Here is a 13,087-nt window from a genome sequence, read left to right as displayed (position 1 = left end):
AGCCTTCACCCCACCGGATGTTCAGCTTCTCGAAGTATGTTGTACAGCTTTGTATACCCCACAGAGCCTAGCATTATTGTTGCCTACATAGTAGCTGCATCATCAGAAAGCTTTAATCAACTAATTTACAGCTTTGCAGCTACACAAGACTATAGCAAGAGCTCTCTCCTACTTTTTTCCAGGATAATAGTTGCCTTCTGGTATAAGCAGTTTCCATAGAGCAAGTACTAAATTAGATACATATCTCTTCTAAGACACTGATATCACTTGTTTGATAAGCTCCTAGAGACCCCAAGTTTTCATTTGTATTGAGAAAACTTTCAAATGCCCAAGATACTGGCACTGATTATTGAGCGGGGGTAGAGAAAGGAGGCATTGGTGTTTCTAGTGCAATGTCCCATTGTAAGGAATTTCTGAAGCATCTCCCTTCATCTTTTCCCCAATGTGCTTGGAAGCTAATTTAAGTGCAAAGCATTAATGGGAGTACACACATTTTCATCATGAAAATAATGTCATTTGAGTTAAGAGAAGCAAAAAAAAAAAAAAATTCTAGAAATTGTAAATACATGAGAGCCAAGAGCCTTAAGAATTTCTAACAGTCAGTGAGGTGTTTCCTTAAAAGTTGGGTACAAGGGCCTTGCTGTGGCCAAGATTTTATGTTGATTGTAGGTATCTGCCTACCTGTTCTCCTGCCGTATTAATTCTAAAGACTCTTGCTTTTGTAAAAAAAAAAAAAAAAAAAAATGAGATGAGAATAGGCTCAAATCAGTTCCCTTATTGGCTAAGTCAGTTTTGGGGGAAATTTTTTTAAAAAAATCAACTGCTGTCAGTGCGCCTGGGTGGCTCAGTAGGTTAAGTGTCTGCCTTCAGTTCAGGTCATGATCTCAGCGTCCTGGGATTGAGCCCCACATCAGGCTCCCTGCGCAGGGAGCCCGCTTCTCGCTATCCCTCTGCCCCTCCCCTACCCCTCCCCCTACCCTACCCTTGTGTTTTCTCTCTAAATAAATAAATAAATAAAATCTTTTTTTAAAAAAATCAACTTCTGTCTTCTTGTTAGATCATCCCTTTCTGACAAATGAGGAGCTTGCTGCACTCCCCATCATCAAAGTGCTTCCCTCTGGTAAATACGCTGGCACCAAGTTGAAATCAGTCATTCGAACATTGCGAGGTTTATTAGATCAAGGAATTCCTTCTAAGGAGCTGGAGGTAAGTGGCTTCTGCCAATGATTCCTTCCCAGACAAAGTTTTATGCAAAGCTAGGAGAAATTTTGAAAATGTCCATTACTTTATAACTTTACTTCCAGCTAAAAACACCACCTTGTCCTAGCCAGCAAGAAATTAATTTTTCCAATTAGGATCCTAGTAGTATTGATTTAAAGAGATCTCTTTAGCCACTTTGGAGCTTGACAAATCTCCCCAAAGATTACCTTCCCTGCCTCACAGTAGAGATAGAGAGGCTTTTTTTTTTTTTAAGTCAAGTGTTAATTCTAACTATCCACTGAACTTTATAATCAATACACTGTAGATGTGGTTCATTAGCAACAGTTTCTAATTTAATACAGCTCCAGAAATATGCCCCTTGGTTCAATGCAGCAGTGGTTCAGAGCCCTTGCTCATGTGGTCTTGCTGGCAACGTCCATATTTACCACTAGGCAAAAGAGGAATGTAGTACCATTGTGGTTTTGGGGTTTACCTTGTTCATCTCCCTCAAACCATATGCTTACTTTGCCCACTTCCTGAGCTTTTCATAGCCACTGAAGTGAAAGGAGCTAACTTCTCTTGAGAGCTTCTGAAATGTGCTAGATGCTTTTTTGTATTTAATACTCAAAATAATGTAAATCACATTAATAGTTTGGAAACAAGTTCACAATAGTTGAGGTATACTCTTCCTCTCCATTTTACAGCAATGATTTCTTCTTTAAGGCTTAAGTTTAAATGTCACCATTCAAAGACCTGCCATAACAACCCTTTATAAAGTAGATCTTTGGGGTGCCTGGGTGGCTCAGTCGTTGGGCATCTGCCTTCAGCTCAGGTCATGATCCCAGGGTCCTGGGATCGAGCCCCGCATAGGACTCCCTGCTCCACGGGAAGCCTGCTTCTCCCTCTCCCACTCCCCCTGCTTGTGTTCCCTCTCTCGCTGTGTCTCTCTCTCAAATAAATAAACAAAATCTTTAAAATAAAAAAGTAGATCTTTATTATTCTCTAACATAACAGCTTGTTAATTTCTTCAAAGCATATATCACAGTATTTGTTTGCGTCTTTACTGCCTCTTTCTCCCAATAGTCTGTAATCTCGAGGAGAATCAGAATCATATCTTCTTCCTCAACATTGTATTCCCAGCACTTATTACAGTGTCCTGCATCTAGTAGGCATTTTCAATATACATTTGCATGGATGGATGAATAAAGAGATAAATGTGTGGATTAATGAGTGAATGAAAAGTGAGAGTGGACTTTAAAACCTAGGACTATCTAACCACAACTCTACCACATGGGTTATTCTATGACCCCACAGATAATATTTTCAAGGAATTCTGCTCCAGCTCATTACTTTAAGCCAAAGTTGCTTTTATATGTTGTTTTTTTCCCTAAAATATGATTATAGACCTCTTTAAACTGAAATTTAAAATTAAGGTACAAAGTACAGCCTCGCAAATTTAGTTGACTACGTGTTAAAGGTATTTGCAGCAATATATTTCATCAACTGGTATATCAGATTAGTACTGGGATTTTAGACTTGCTTATCTTGACAGGACATACCTATTTCTTAACACTCAAAGTCTGCCCTAATCAGTAACCAATTTTACACCCTGCGTATTTAAAGCATTTGCAGTTATTGCTGAATTACTGCTTATCTCAACAAATTTAACTTTATTTCCGTTTTTTCTTGCAGAATCTTCAAGAATTAAAACCTTTGGATCAGTGTCTAATTGGACAAACTAAGGAAAACAGAAGAAAGAACCGATATAAAAATATACTTCCCTGTAAGTTTAATCTGACTTCAAATCAAATATATGTCTAAAAAATTTGAACTGATTTAAAACTTTTATGCTAGTTTACCCTATCTCTCACACAAGTGTACACACACACACATACACAAACACATATTTAGAGATTTACATCAGTAACAAATCTAGATATACAATGTGAATTCCTTTTTAAATTATCTATGTATTCTGCAAATCAATCAGAAGAATCTTAACTATTTATTCAGACATTCATGAATTTTTGCAGCATAGTATTAGAAATTAATCAGTGATGCCAAATCAGTAGTTTTATTCTTTTTAAAGATTTGTTTATTTATTTGAGAGAGAAAGAGAGCATGCACATGCATGAGGGGAGGGAAGGGACAGAGGGAGAGGGAGAGTGCGGAGCCCGAGCTCCAGCTCACGACCCTGAGATCATGACCTGAGCCAAAATCAAAAGTCCAGTGCTTAACCAACTGAGCCACCCAGGCGTTCCAAATCAGTAATTTTAAGGTCTTCTTAAAAATATGAATCAGCTTCTACGGGAGAGGGTGCCTGGTTGGCTAGACCAGTTGGTAGACCATGTGACTCTTGATCTCAGGGTCATGAGTTCAAGCCCTACATTGGGTGTGGAGCCTACTTTAAAAAAAATAAAATTAAATAAATAAAAGTATGAATTCGCTTCTGGATGAGCAGTTTCTTAGTTCATGTGTCACACCAACATCTATTTATTCCACTCATTTTAACTTAAGAGAAATCTATGATACATTATACATGCATGTGGCTGCGGTGGTAATCAACAGTGGTACTACCAGGTTGCATTATAGTTTGAATTGTTTCAGCTACTAGGAGGAAAAAAGGGAATTCTTTTTACCCACACTTTACTAATTTCACCAACATGTGACTTTTTTTTCATATATATGGATATAGCCAAAATATTAATGTCTAGCAACTTCTTTTTTTTTTTTTTAGCAACTTCTTATAGTAATCATCAGCCATATTTATATATATTAGCACATTGGATTCCACTGTGTATGATACAATGATCCTATCTTTGCCAGAAGTCATAAATTCAAAGATCTATAATAGAACCAATAGTGACAAATGATGCAATAAATAACAGTATGACTGAATTTTTTCAACCAAGTTGGAAGACACAAAATTTATTTTGGAAAACTTCCTGTGAAAAGTGAATCTTAGCATTTTAAAAATGAAATTGATAATGGTTCAGCGTAAAGTAGGTAGGAATTATTTCAGCTCCCCCTCCCCCCGAAAATGGCCAGACTAGTATCTCAAAGTCAAATGGGATAAGCCATAAATTCAGAACTCCTGAGTGGATTTGTTTCCATGGACTAAGAGATAGAAGTCAAGTAATTGAAGGGCAATTGATGGAGGATTTTGAAACCTATTACTGAATTCATAATTTGATAATCATAGAAATTACCAGTTAAATTCATAAATGTTTTAAATAGAAATGACTTTTTGGGGAGCCCGGGTGGCTCAGTCATTAAGCGTCTGCCTTTGGCTCAGGTCATGATCCCAGGGTCCTGGGATCAAGCCCCGCATCGGGCTCCCTGCTCAGCGGGAAGCCTGCTTCTCCCTCTCCCACTCCCCCTGCTTGTGTTCCCTCTCTCGCTGTGTCTCTCTCTGTCAAATAAATAAATAAAATCTAAATAAATAAATAAATAAATAAATAAAGTGCTTTTTTAAAAATAAAAATAAATAAATAGAAATGACTTTTGATATATAACTACTTACAAATTAATTCTCTCAGATAAGATGGTTTACATATACTTTTCACTGGTTTGAAAATTTTATTTTGACTATGAAATTACAATCAGACAGAGACAGGGGCCTATATGCCTGGAGAATAAAGCAAGCTACCTTTTTATTTATTGTGTTCATTATTTTGGCTGCTGATTTATAAGAATATAATTTAATTAGATGAGCAAGAGGTAATTGTGCCTACTATATTTGTAATAAGTACTTTAACAGTTTCATTATAACACTAATTTTTATTTTATGAAATAATCTATCAGCATTGTCATTCATTAAATTCATCATTACTGTCATCATTAAAATAAGGATGGATAAGAGTAGCAAAGTTATGTTTGTTTCTCTAGTAACTTATTAAGAAGTTCTAAAAGTATTGATTGATTTATTAATTTTAATTTTTCAACCAAATCTGCATAAATAATATCAAATTGTCAGAAACTCACTGAGTTGACATCTTAGATATACTTGTAACAAGAGCAAAATGAGTAAATATAAAATGATTTGACTGTAATTTGAAAATATGCCTTTATTAAGTATTTGTGATTTCTTTTATGGTTCTGAGCAACTTCTCATAATCTTTGACTCCCCCTGTTTATAAGGCTCTTGTTTAAAAATGCATCATATAGATGGCTCTGTTTTGTGGTGGGAAATTCACAGATGATGCTACAAGAGTGCCTCTTGGAGATCAAGGTGGCTATATCAACGCCAGCTTCATTAAGATACCTGTGGGAAAAGAAGAGTTCATTTACATTGCCTGCCAAGGACCTCTCCCTACAACTGTTGGAGATTTCTGGCAGATGATTTGGGAACAAAAATCCACAGTGATAGCCATGATGACCCAAGAAGTGGAAGGGGAAAAAATCAAATGCCAGCGCTATTGGCCTAATGTCCTAGGCCAAACAACAATGGTCAGTGACAGGCTTCGGCTGGCTCTCGTGAGAATGCAGCAGCTAAAGGGCTTTGTAGTAAGGGCAATGGCCCTAGAAGAGATTCAGGTAAGTGAGTTAAATCTTTCCATCTCCTAAGGCTTATCTCCTAGTTGGAATGCAAGCCTGGGCACTTTCCACGATAGCATCCGTGTATTTCTAAAGGAAAGCCAGCAACTTCAGGCTTCCCATTTCAGTGGAACTGAGGTCACCCATTACTTTTTATCTAAGAGAAACTTAAATGTGACCTTCTAAACTGCCAGTTTCCTCTAGTATGTACTGTATTAGGATGAAAATGAGAATACAGGCCTTTAAGGTGACCATTCATCATCCTTTGCTCAGTGATAGAACAGAATGGCTCAGAAGGTATGTGCTAGAAATGTACTTCTTTTTCTAAGGTCAAACCTCTAAGAAGAGTGAATAAAACAATTTTTTAAAAATCTCTAAGTAGCAAATATTCCCCCATAAACACAACGTATTTGGTAATACATGGGCACTTGTAGCATAAATGTTTGTTGTTTGGGTAATTCCTTCTGCAGCCACCTAACCACTGAATCAGTTTAGCTTGAATTAGATAAGTGGATATACCTTAAGTAAAACTGCTACTTTTCCTCACCTTCACACCCCCTCAGTTCCACCCTCCTCCCCCACCCCCACCTGCTCAAGTATAAGTATGGTTGACCCTTAAACAATACAGGGGTTAGGGGCACTGACTCCCATGCAGTCCAAAATCCACATATAACTTTTGATTCTCCAAAAACTTAACTAGTTAATAGCCTACTGTTGACCAGAAGTCTTAACCGATATCATAAATAATTAACACATATTTTATATATTATATGTATTATAGACTGATTCTTACAAGAAAGTAAGCTAGAGAAAAGAACATGTTAATTAAGAAAATCATAAGGAAGAGAAAATATTTATACTACTGTACTATAAAAAAAATCCGTGTATAAGTGGACCTGTACAGTTCAAACCCATGTTGTTCGACGGTCAACTGTAATGGGTTTCCTGTTGGACTTTGACTTGATTCTATTGGTCGAATGTAAATGCAGCCAAAGATTTCCTTCATAGTTTTTGATGTGATTTTATAAAGAATTAAAGATTATACCTTATTCATTCACACCAGCCTACCTATTACTTACGCTAACACAGTTGTTCAATATTCCTTAAATGATTCGTTTAATTAATACATGGTTTGTTTGTAGAGCTCGGGCCCTGTTATGGAATCTAGGGATTCAGCAGTTAGCAAGACAGACAAAAAGAAATCCCTGACCTCATGGAGTTTAGTTGTTAATGAGGAAATACCAGTACTGATGGTGCTGTGGAAAAAACCCTAAAGGAGTTGATTGAGCCACAGGGATGAGGGGGCCGGAAGGGATTTCAGTCAGAAAGAGCAAGTGCAAAGGCCCTGGCTTGAACTGTGCCTCATGTTTTTAAAGAACCACAGAGAGGTCCCTGTGGCTGGAGCAAAGCGGCCACGAGGAGGAGGTCAAGTCTGAGAAGTAGCTGGGTCAAATTATGCAGGGCTTGTAAGGCATTGCAATGACTTCGGCTTTTATCTAGAGTGAGTCTGAAGTGGAGTCATTTAGAAAAGGTTGTTATTCATATCAATGTAATCTGCTTTTAGGGTTTCAAAAAGTAGTTTTTACCAGTGTTTAAAATGTAGATTTAGCAACCTCCTTGATAAAGACCCTCCATGTGTTCTTTGATGGAGTCTTTTTGTCTCTTGCACCTGTCCTTTGATTTGATCCAATGGGCAAGTCAAAGTTTGAAAGGACAGTGTATTATTAAAAACTAAAACATATGTGTGAAAATATAGTATTTATCTATTTCCTCTATTGTACAATTTCAGACAGGAGAGATACGACATATTTCTCATCTGAATTTCACTGCCTGGCCAGACCACGATACACCTTCTCAGCCAGACGACTTGCTCACTTTTATCTCTTACATGAGACACATTCATAGATCCGGCCCAATCATCACCCACTGCAGCGCTGGCATTGGACGTTCAGGGACCCTGATATGTATAGATGTGGTCTTAGGATTAATCAGTCAAGATCTTGAAGTGAGTACAAGATATAGGCTGAACTAGCATTTGATCAGAATTAACAGTGGAATCTAACTTTTAATAGTGTCTGATGATCTTGGAATTTTTTTATTTAGCAGGGGTTTTGTTGGGGGGGGTACTTAAAATTTTTTTAAGTAATCTCTGTACCCAATGTGGGACTCGAACTCATAAACCCAAGATCAAGAGTCACATACTAGGGGGCGCCTGGGTGGCTCAGATGGTTAAGCATCTGCCTTCGGCTCAGGTCATGATCCCAGGGTCCTGGGATCGAGTCCCGCATCAGGCTCCCTGCTAGGCGGGGAGCCTGCTTCTCTCCTTCTGCCTCTCTCTCTCTCTCTGACTTTCATGAATTAAAAAAAAAAAAAAAAAAAAGAGTCACATACTTCACCAACTGAGACAGCCAGACACCCCTATTTAGTAGCTTTTATGAATGCCTTAATTTTCTTACTATATCAGATTGTATTTTAGGGGCGCCTGGGTGGCTCAGTCAGTTCAGTGTTTGCGTTTGGCTCAGGTCATGATTCCCGGGTCCTGGGATCAAGTCCGACATCGGGCTCCCTGCTCAGTGGGGAGTCTGCTTCTTCCTTTCCCTCTGCCCCTCCCCCCCACTCGTGCTCTCTCTCTCTCTCTCTCTCTCTCTCTCAAATAAAATCTTTTTTTTTTTTTTAAGATTTTTATTTAATTATTTGACAGAGAAAGCGAGAGAAGGAACACAAGCAGGGGGAGTGGGAGAGGGAGAAGCAGGCTTCCTGCTGAGCAGGGAGCCCGATGCGGGGCTCGATCCCAGGACCCTGGGATCATGACCTGAGCTGAAGGCAGACGCTTAACAACTGAGCCACCCAGGTGCCCCAAATAAAATATTTTTTTTAATTGTATTTTAGTAAATGTTCAAAACTACCCAGATCATAATCAAGAAGAAATAATACTTCAATTTTATATTTGTTTTACTGGTTCTGACCATGTGCTCAATATCTCTCATGCAGTATTGCATTTTACTCTTTACAGTCTGTAGGCTTGTATAAGGTAAAGTCAGTGTCACTGTCACATTTAGGGATAGAAATATTGAAGCACTGGGGCACCTGGCCAGCTCAGTCAGCAGAGCATGCAATTCTTGACCTTGGGGTCCTGAGTGCAAGCCTCACATTAGGTGTAGAGCTTACTTAAAAAAAATATATATATATATATATATATATATATATATTGGGGCACCTGGGTGGTTCAGTCAGTTAAGTCTCTGACTGTGGCTCAGGTCATGATCTCAGGGTCCTGGAATCTGGTCCCAAGGTGCACTCCTTGCTCAGCAGAGAGTCTTACTTGTCCCTCTGCCCCTCCCCCCACTTGTGTGCTCTTGCACTCACTCTCACATGAATAAAAATCTTTAGAAATATATATATATAGAAACACAAAAAAAGTATATTTATGAGATAAAAAGTCATATTCTTTTTTTGTTATTGTTTACCTATAAGTGGGAAATGTATACTTTGTTATACAAATTGATGCTAGTCTGTAAAAAATTACTCCCACTTTAGAAAATATTACTAAGTAAACAAAATTAATGAGTATAATCTTACTTAAAATCTAAAGTAGTATAAACCTTACTTAAAATGTTAGAATATCTTACTGTACATAAGCAATTAAAATCATTGTCTCTTAAAGAATTTTCGTTAAAAGTAGTTCTATCTTGCTCTTCACACACTATTATAGCTACCATAATAATTTAAGTAGAACAGAACAAAGTCTGTTTCTCCCTTGTTTCAAACTGGTACTATCAGTGAAAATAAAATGATCAGGAATTTCATTCTGAAAAGCAAACTGTAGGAAAAATAATTTGTCTTTTTTTTTTTTTAATGTTGATATTAGAAATTAGTCAAATTCCAGAGGGGAGAGCATTTCTTTTGGGTATTTGTTTGTGTTTTTTGTTGGGGATTTTCAAATAGAATAACCTCCCCTAATTCTTACAAAGATTGTAAATAAAGTTATCAAATGATGGCAGGGTCAGTCCACTGACTTATTTTGTCCAGAACAGTTTCCCAAGACTGCTAAAAGGAGGAGAATGAGATACAGAATCTTTGGGGTTCAAATTCAGTAACCCTTTTTATCTAACGTATAGTTAGATATCTGTTGAATGAGTGAAAAGACCCAGGAAATTCACTCATTCAACAGATATCTTGTTTTCTTTGGCAGTTTGACATCTCTGACTTAGTACGCTGCATGAGACTACAAAGACATGGAATGGTTCAGACAGAGGTGAGTCTTGGTTGGTGTCTTCTAATGAGGATTTTCATGAAGATGCTGATGTTTTCAAAATTCTGGTTAAACCATTTCTCTTCTTAAAGGGTCTCCACGTTATTACATAAAACCAAAGATTTATGGTGGTAAGCATTAGGACTAATTCAGAAAAATATTAAAATATTTCACAGATATCTCATTTAAATTTTGCCTTTAATTTAAATGCAGGAAATGCAGTATCTGCACTGAACAATATACAGAGAATGGGGTGGCATGTTGATGGGGCAATTGGGGTTGGTACAAAATAGCATATAATTGTGGCATTCTTTCCCCATTTCCAACTTTAAAAAGATATAGAAGGTAACATTCTTGCCACAGAAATTCCCTAAGAGGGAATGGATTCAGCAGCATTGACGAGAAGTCCAGAGGGCAGGCTGGAGTTGCTTAGCTTGAAGAAGGCACTCTTGGGGGAGAGTGAATGGCTGGGTCTTTGTATCCTCTGTTTTGGTCATGTTTTCATTTCTCTTACCTGACATCAAACCATGGTTATATCACCCGCTGACCTACAGACGTGTCTTTCACAGGAGTTACATTATGTAGAGTATCTGTCTGCTCTCAGTGGTTCCCCTATCCTCATTGTTTGTATTGTGAGGAGAGATATGGAAACTATTTTCATATTTCTATAAATTCACATTTCTCTACCTCTTGAAGAATATAGAAGTTTACTATCTTTAAAATTAAAATTTGCCTCCTTTCCTTCAGATACATTTTTAATTCAAGTTAAATCTCCTAAACATTAAGCTGATTTACACATTTTTTAGGTTAAGAAGGCATACTGATCTGTATAAGCAGTTCCTTAAACCCAGGAAATTCACTCATTCAACAGATATCTATTTGAATGCCTCTTATGGACCAGGCACTCTAGGTAGGTGCTTGGAGTACATCAGTGAATGAAAAAAGATCTTCTCATGGGGTAGTGATGAGGAAGGCAGCCATTAAGCAGGTTAACTAAGTAAGTTATATAGGATCTTTGAAAGCTGTAAAATAGAGCGGGGCAAAGAGTTGAGCTGAGGCAGGCTGGGGGAAGTAGTTTAAATAGGGTAGCAGCACTGAGAAAGTAACACTGAAGCAAAGACTTGAAGGAAGTACAGTGCGGGGCATGAGCTAGCTAGCAGTAAGAGCATTTAAAGCAGGCAGAACCACCTGCTCCAAGGTAGGAGCAGGCCTGGTGTGTTTAAGAATGGCCATGGCTGGTGTGGCTGAGGTGAGAAGGGGAGGTGACAGGGCCAGGTCTGGGCTTTCCTCTGAGTGAAATGGAGACATCACAGGATTATCGGTGGGGACTGACATGATCTGACTCACATGTTAAAGGTCCTCTGGCTACTGTGTTAAAACAAGACCCGACTTGGGGAGGAGGATGCAGGGTTAGAAGCAGGGAGGTTAGTTTGGTGGCAGGCAGTGGGCCCAGCCTGGGGTGGTAGGGTTATAGGGAGAAGAGGACATTATGGGAAGTAGGTTTGCTAATGGATTGTTTGTGGCATGAGAGAAAGTCAAGGACAATCATGTGCAAATGTGGGAAAGTTAAAATACAGATGAGCACAAAGGAAATAAAAGGGTTACTTATATTCCTACTCCAGAATTGTTCATGTTTTAAGCAACCTTACATTCTTTAGGCCAAGCACATGTGTACAGGCATGAACGCTCACATACACCTGACTATTTTAAATGAGATTCAACTGTAGTTAGTGTTTTATTACTTTCCATTTAGTATGTTGTGAATTTTTTCTGTCTACCTTCAGACTCATTAATTCCTTGCAAAGTGTAACAAGAAAACTCAGATCTCTGCACCATCAACTTAACAGAGTAATTTCACCAAAAAAAAGAGTTAATTTTCTAAAAACTTTGATTTCCATATTCTTTTGTTCCAAATATTTAAAGAGTGTTATTTTTGTGTAGCTTCTTGGGTATTTCTTGACATTTCAAAACATCAAGATGAGTTCAATAAATCTAGAGGAAATTTTGTAGGAAGTTTATTTTTCCATTATAAAAGCTAATCATATTACCAAAGCACAGAAATAAAAGTGTCCTACCACAGACAATTTCAGTTAGGACTCTGGGATATTTCCACCTGCCCACTCACTCACCCCCAAGGCTTTGCCCCTCCTCATTTTGTCAGTCTGGTTTCAGTGTCTTATCATTTTTATGACACTGCACAATTCTATATCCTGCTTCTTATATTAAACATTATCACAAAATTTTTCCATATTTTCAAAATTACTCAAACATTTTATATATATATATTTCATATTATACATCTAGAGTCTTCTCTCTCTCTCTTTCTCTCTTTCTCTCTCTCTTTTTTTTTTTTTTTTTTTTTTTTTGCCATAGGATCAATATATTTTCTGCTATAAAGTCATCCTTTATGTGCTGACACGTCTTCAGGCTGAGGAAGAGCAAAAAGAACAGCCACAGCTTCTGAAATAACATGAAAAGAACGGCCTCCTGGATGCTTTTTCATCTTGCTCCCAGCCTCCAGCAGGTGTTCCTGTTCTCTGCTTAAAATAAAGATCACAGGGCAGCAAGTCCATACAATATTATTATGCTTATTCTCCTCTACCTTAGAGGGGCATTCTTCACAACAATAAATAATGTTGAAATGCTGTATTTTTACAGCTACTTTAACCTGTGATAATAATTTAAAAATTTTTAACACTAACTGAACAGTGCAGATCTTAGGGATGATTAAGGCAGCCTTTGATTATAGTTGATGTTACAATGACATGCCGAGTCTATTTTTAATGTACCAATCTTGTTTATAGCAAAATTCTTTCCCAGTATTTTAATAGAGTTATTTTATAGGGGATACTTGAAACCAGTATTTAAGCTTTAAATGACAGCATAGAAAAGAAGTAGTAAATGTTTACTGTATCAGTTTCTAATGTTTACTATATAGAATTTCCTGTAATATATTTATATACTTTTTCATGAAAATGGAGTTATCAGATACATTTGTAACTGCATTATGTTTGTTATGCATCATCTCACTTTGTAAATAAAAATACATCTTAAAAATATGAACAAGCCAACGTGTGTGCAAATTAAACATTTTCAGCT

At 37.4% G+C, this 13,087-nt stretch overlaps 1 protein-coding gene across 7 annotated transcripts in view; it reads left to right on the top strand.

The window, feature by feature from the left end:
* The window catches only part of PTPN13 (protein tyrosine phosphatase non-receptor type 13), a 208,497-nt gene extending 195,410 nt beyond the window's left edge, over nt 1-13,087 (top strand). For 6 of the 7 annotated variants that reach the window (XM_035004587.1, XM_035004584.1, XM_035004585.1 and 3 more), the window contains 6 exons: nt 1,058-1,206; nt 2,893-2,983; nt 5,399-5,736; nt 7,526-7,741; nt 9,929-9,991; nt 12,362-12,657. In XM_035004587.1, coding sequence (XP_034860478.1) covers nt 1,058-1,206; nt 2,893-2,983; nt 5,399-5,736; nt 7,526-7,741; nt 9,929-9,991; nt 12,362-12,457 — 953 coding nt within the window. In that variant the 3' untranslated portion in view covers nt 12,458-12,657. Of the gene's footprint in view, nt 1-1,057; nt 1,207-2,892; nt 2,984-5,398; nt 5,737-7,525; nt 7,742-9,928; nt 9,992-12,361 lie in introns of all 7 variants that reach the window. The other variant, XM_035004583.1, reaches the window with a different exon arrangement.

This window comes from Mirounga leonina, unplaced genomic scaffold (assembly GCF_011800145.1).
Source record: "Mirounga leonina isolate KUSES-001 unplaced genomic scaffold, KU_Mleo_1.0 Mir_129, whole genome shotgun sequence".
Lineage (NCBI taxonomy): Eukaryota > Metazoa > Chordata > Mammalia > Carnivora > Phocidae > Mirounga > Mirounga leonina.
Note: the sequence above shows the minus strand (reverse complement) of the source record. Positions and strands in the feature narration are given on the sequence as shown.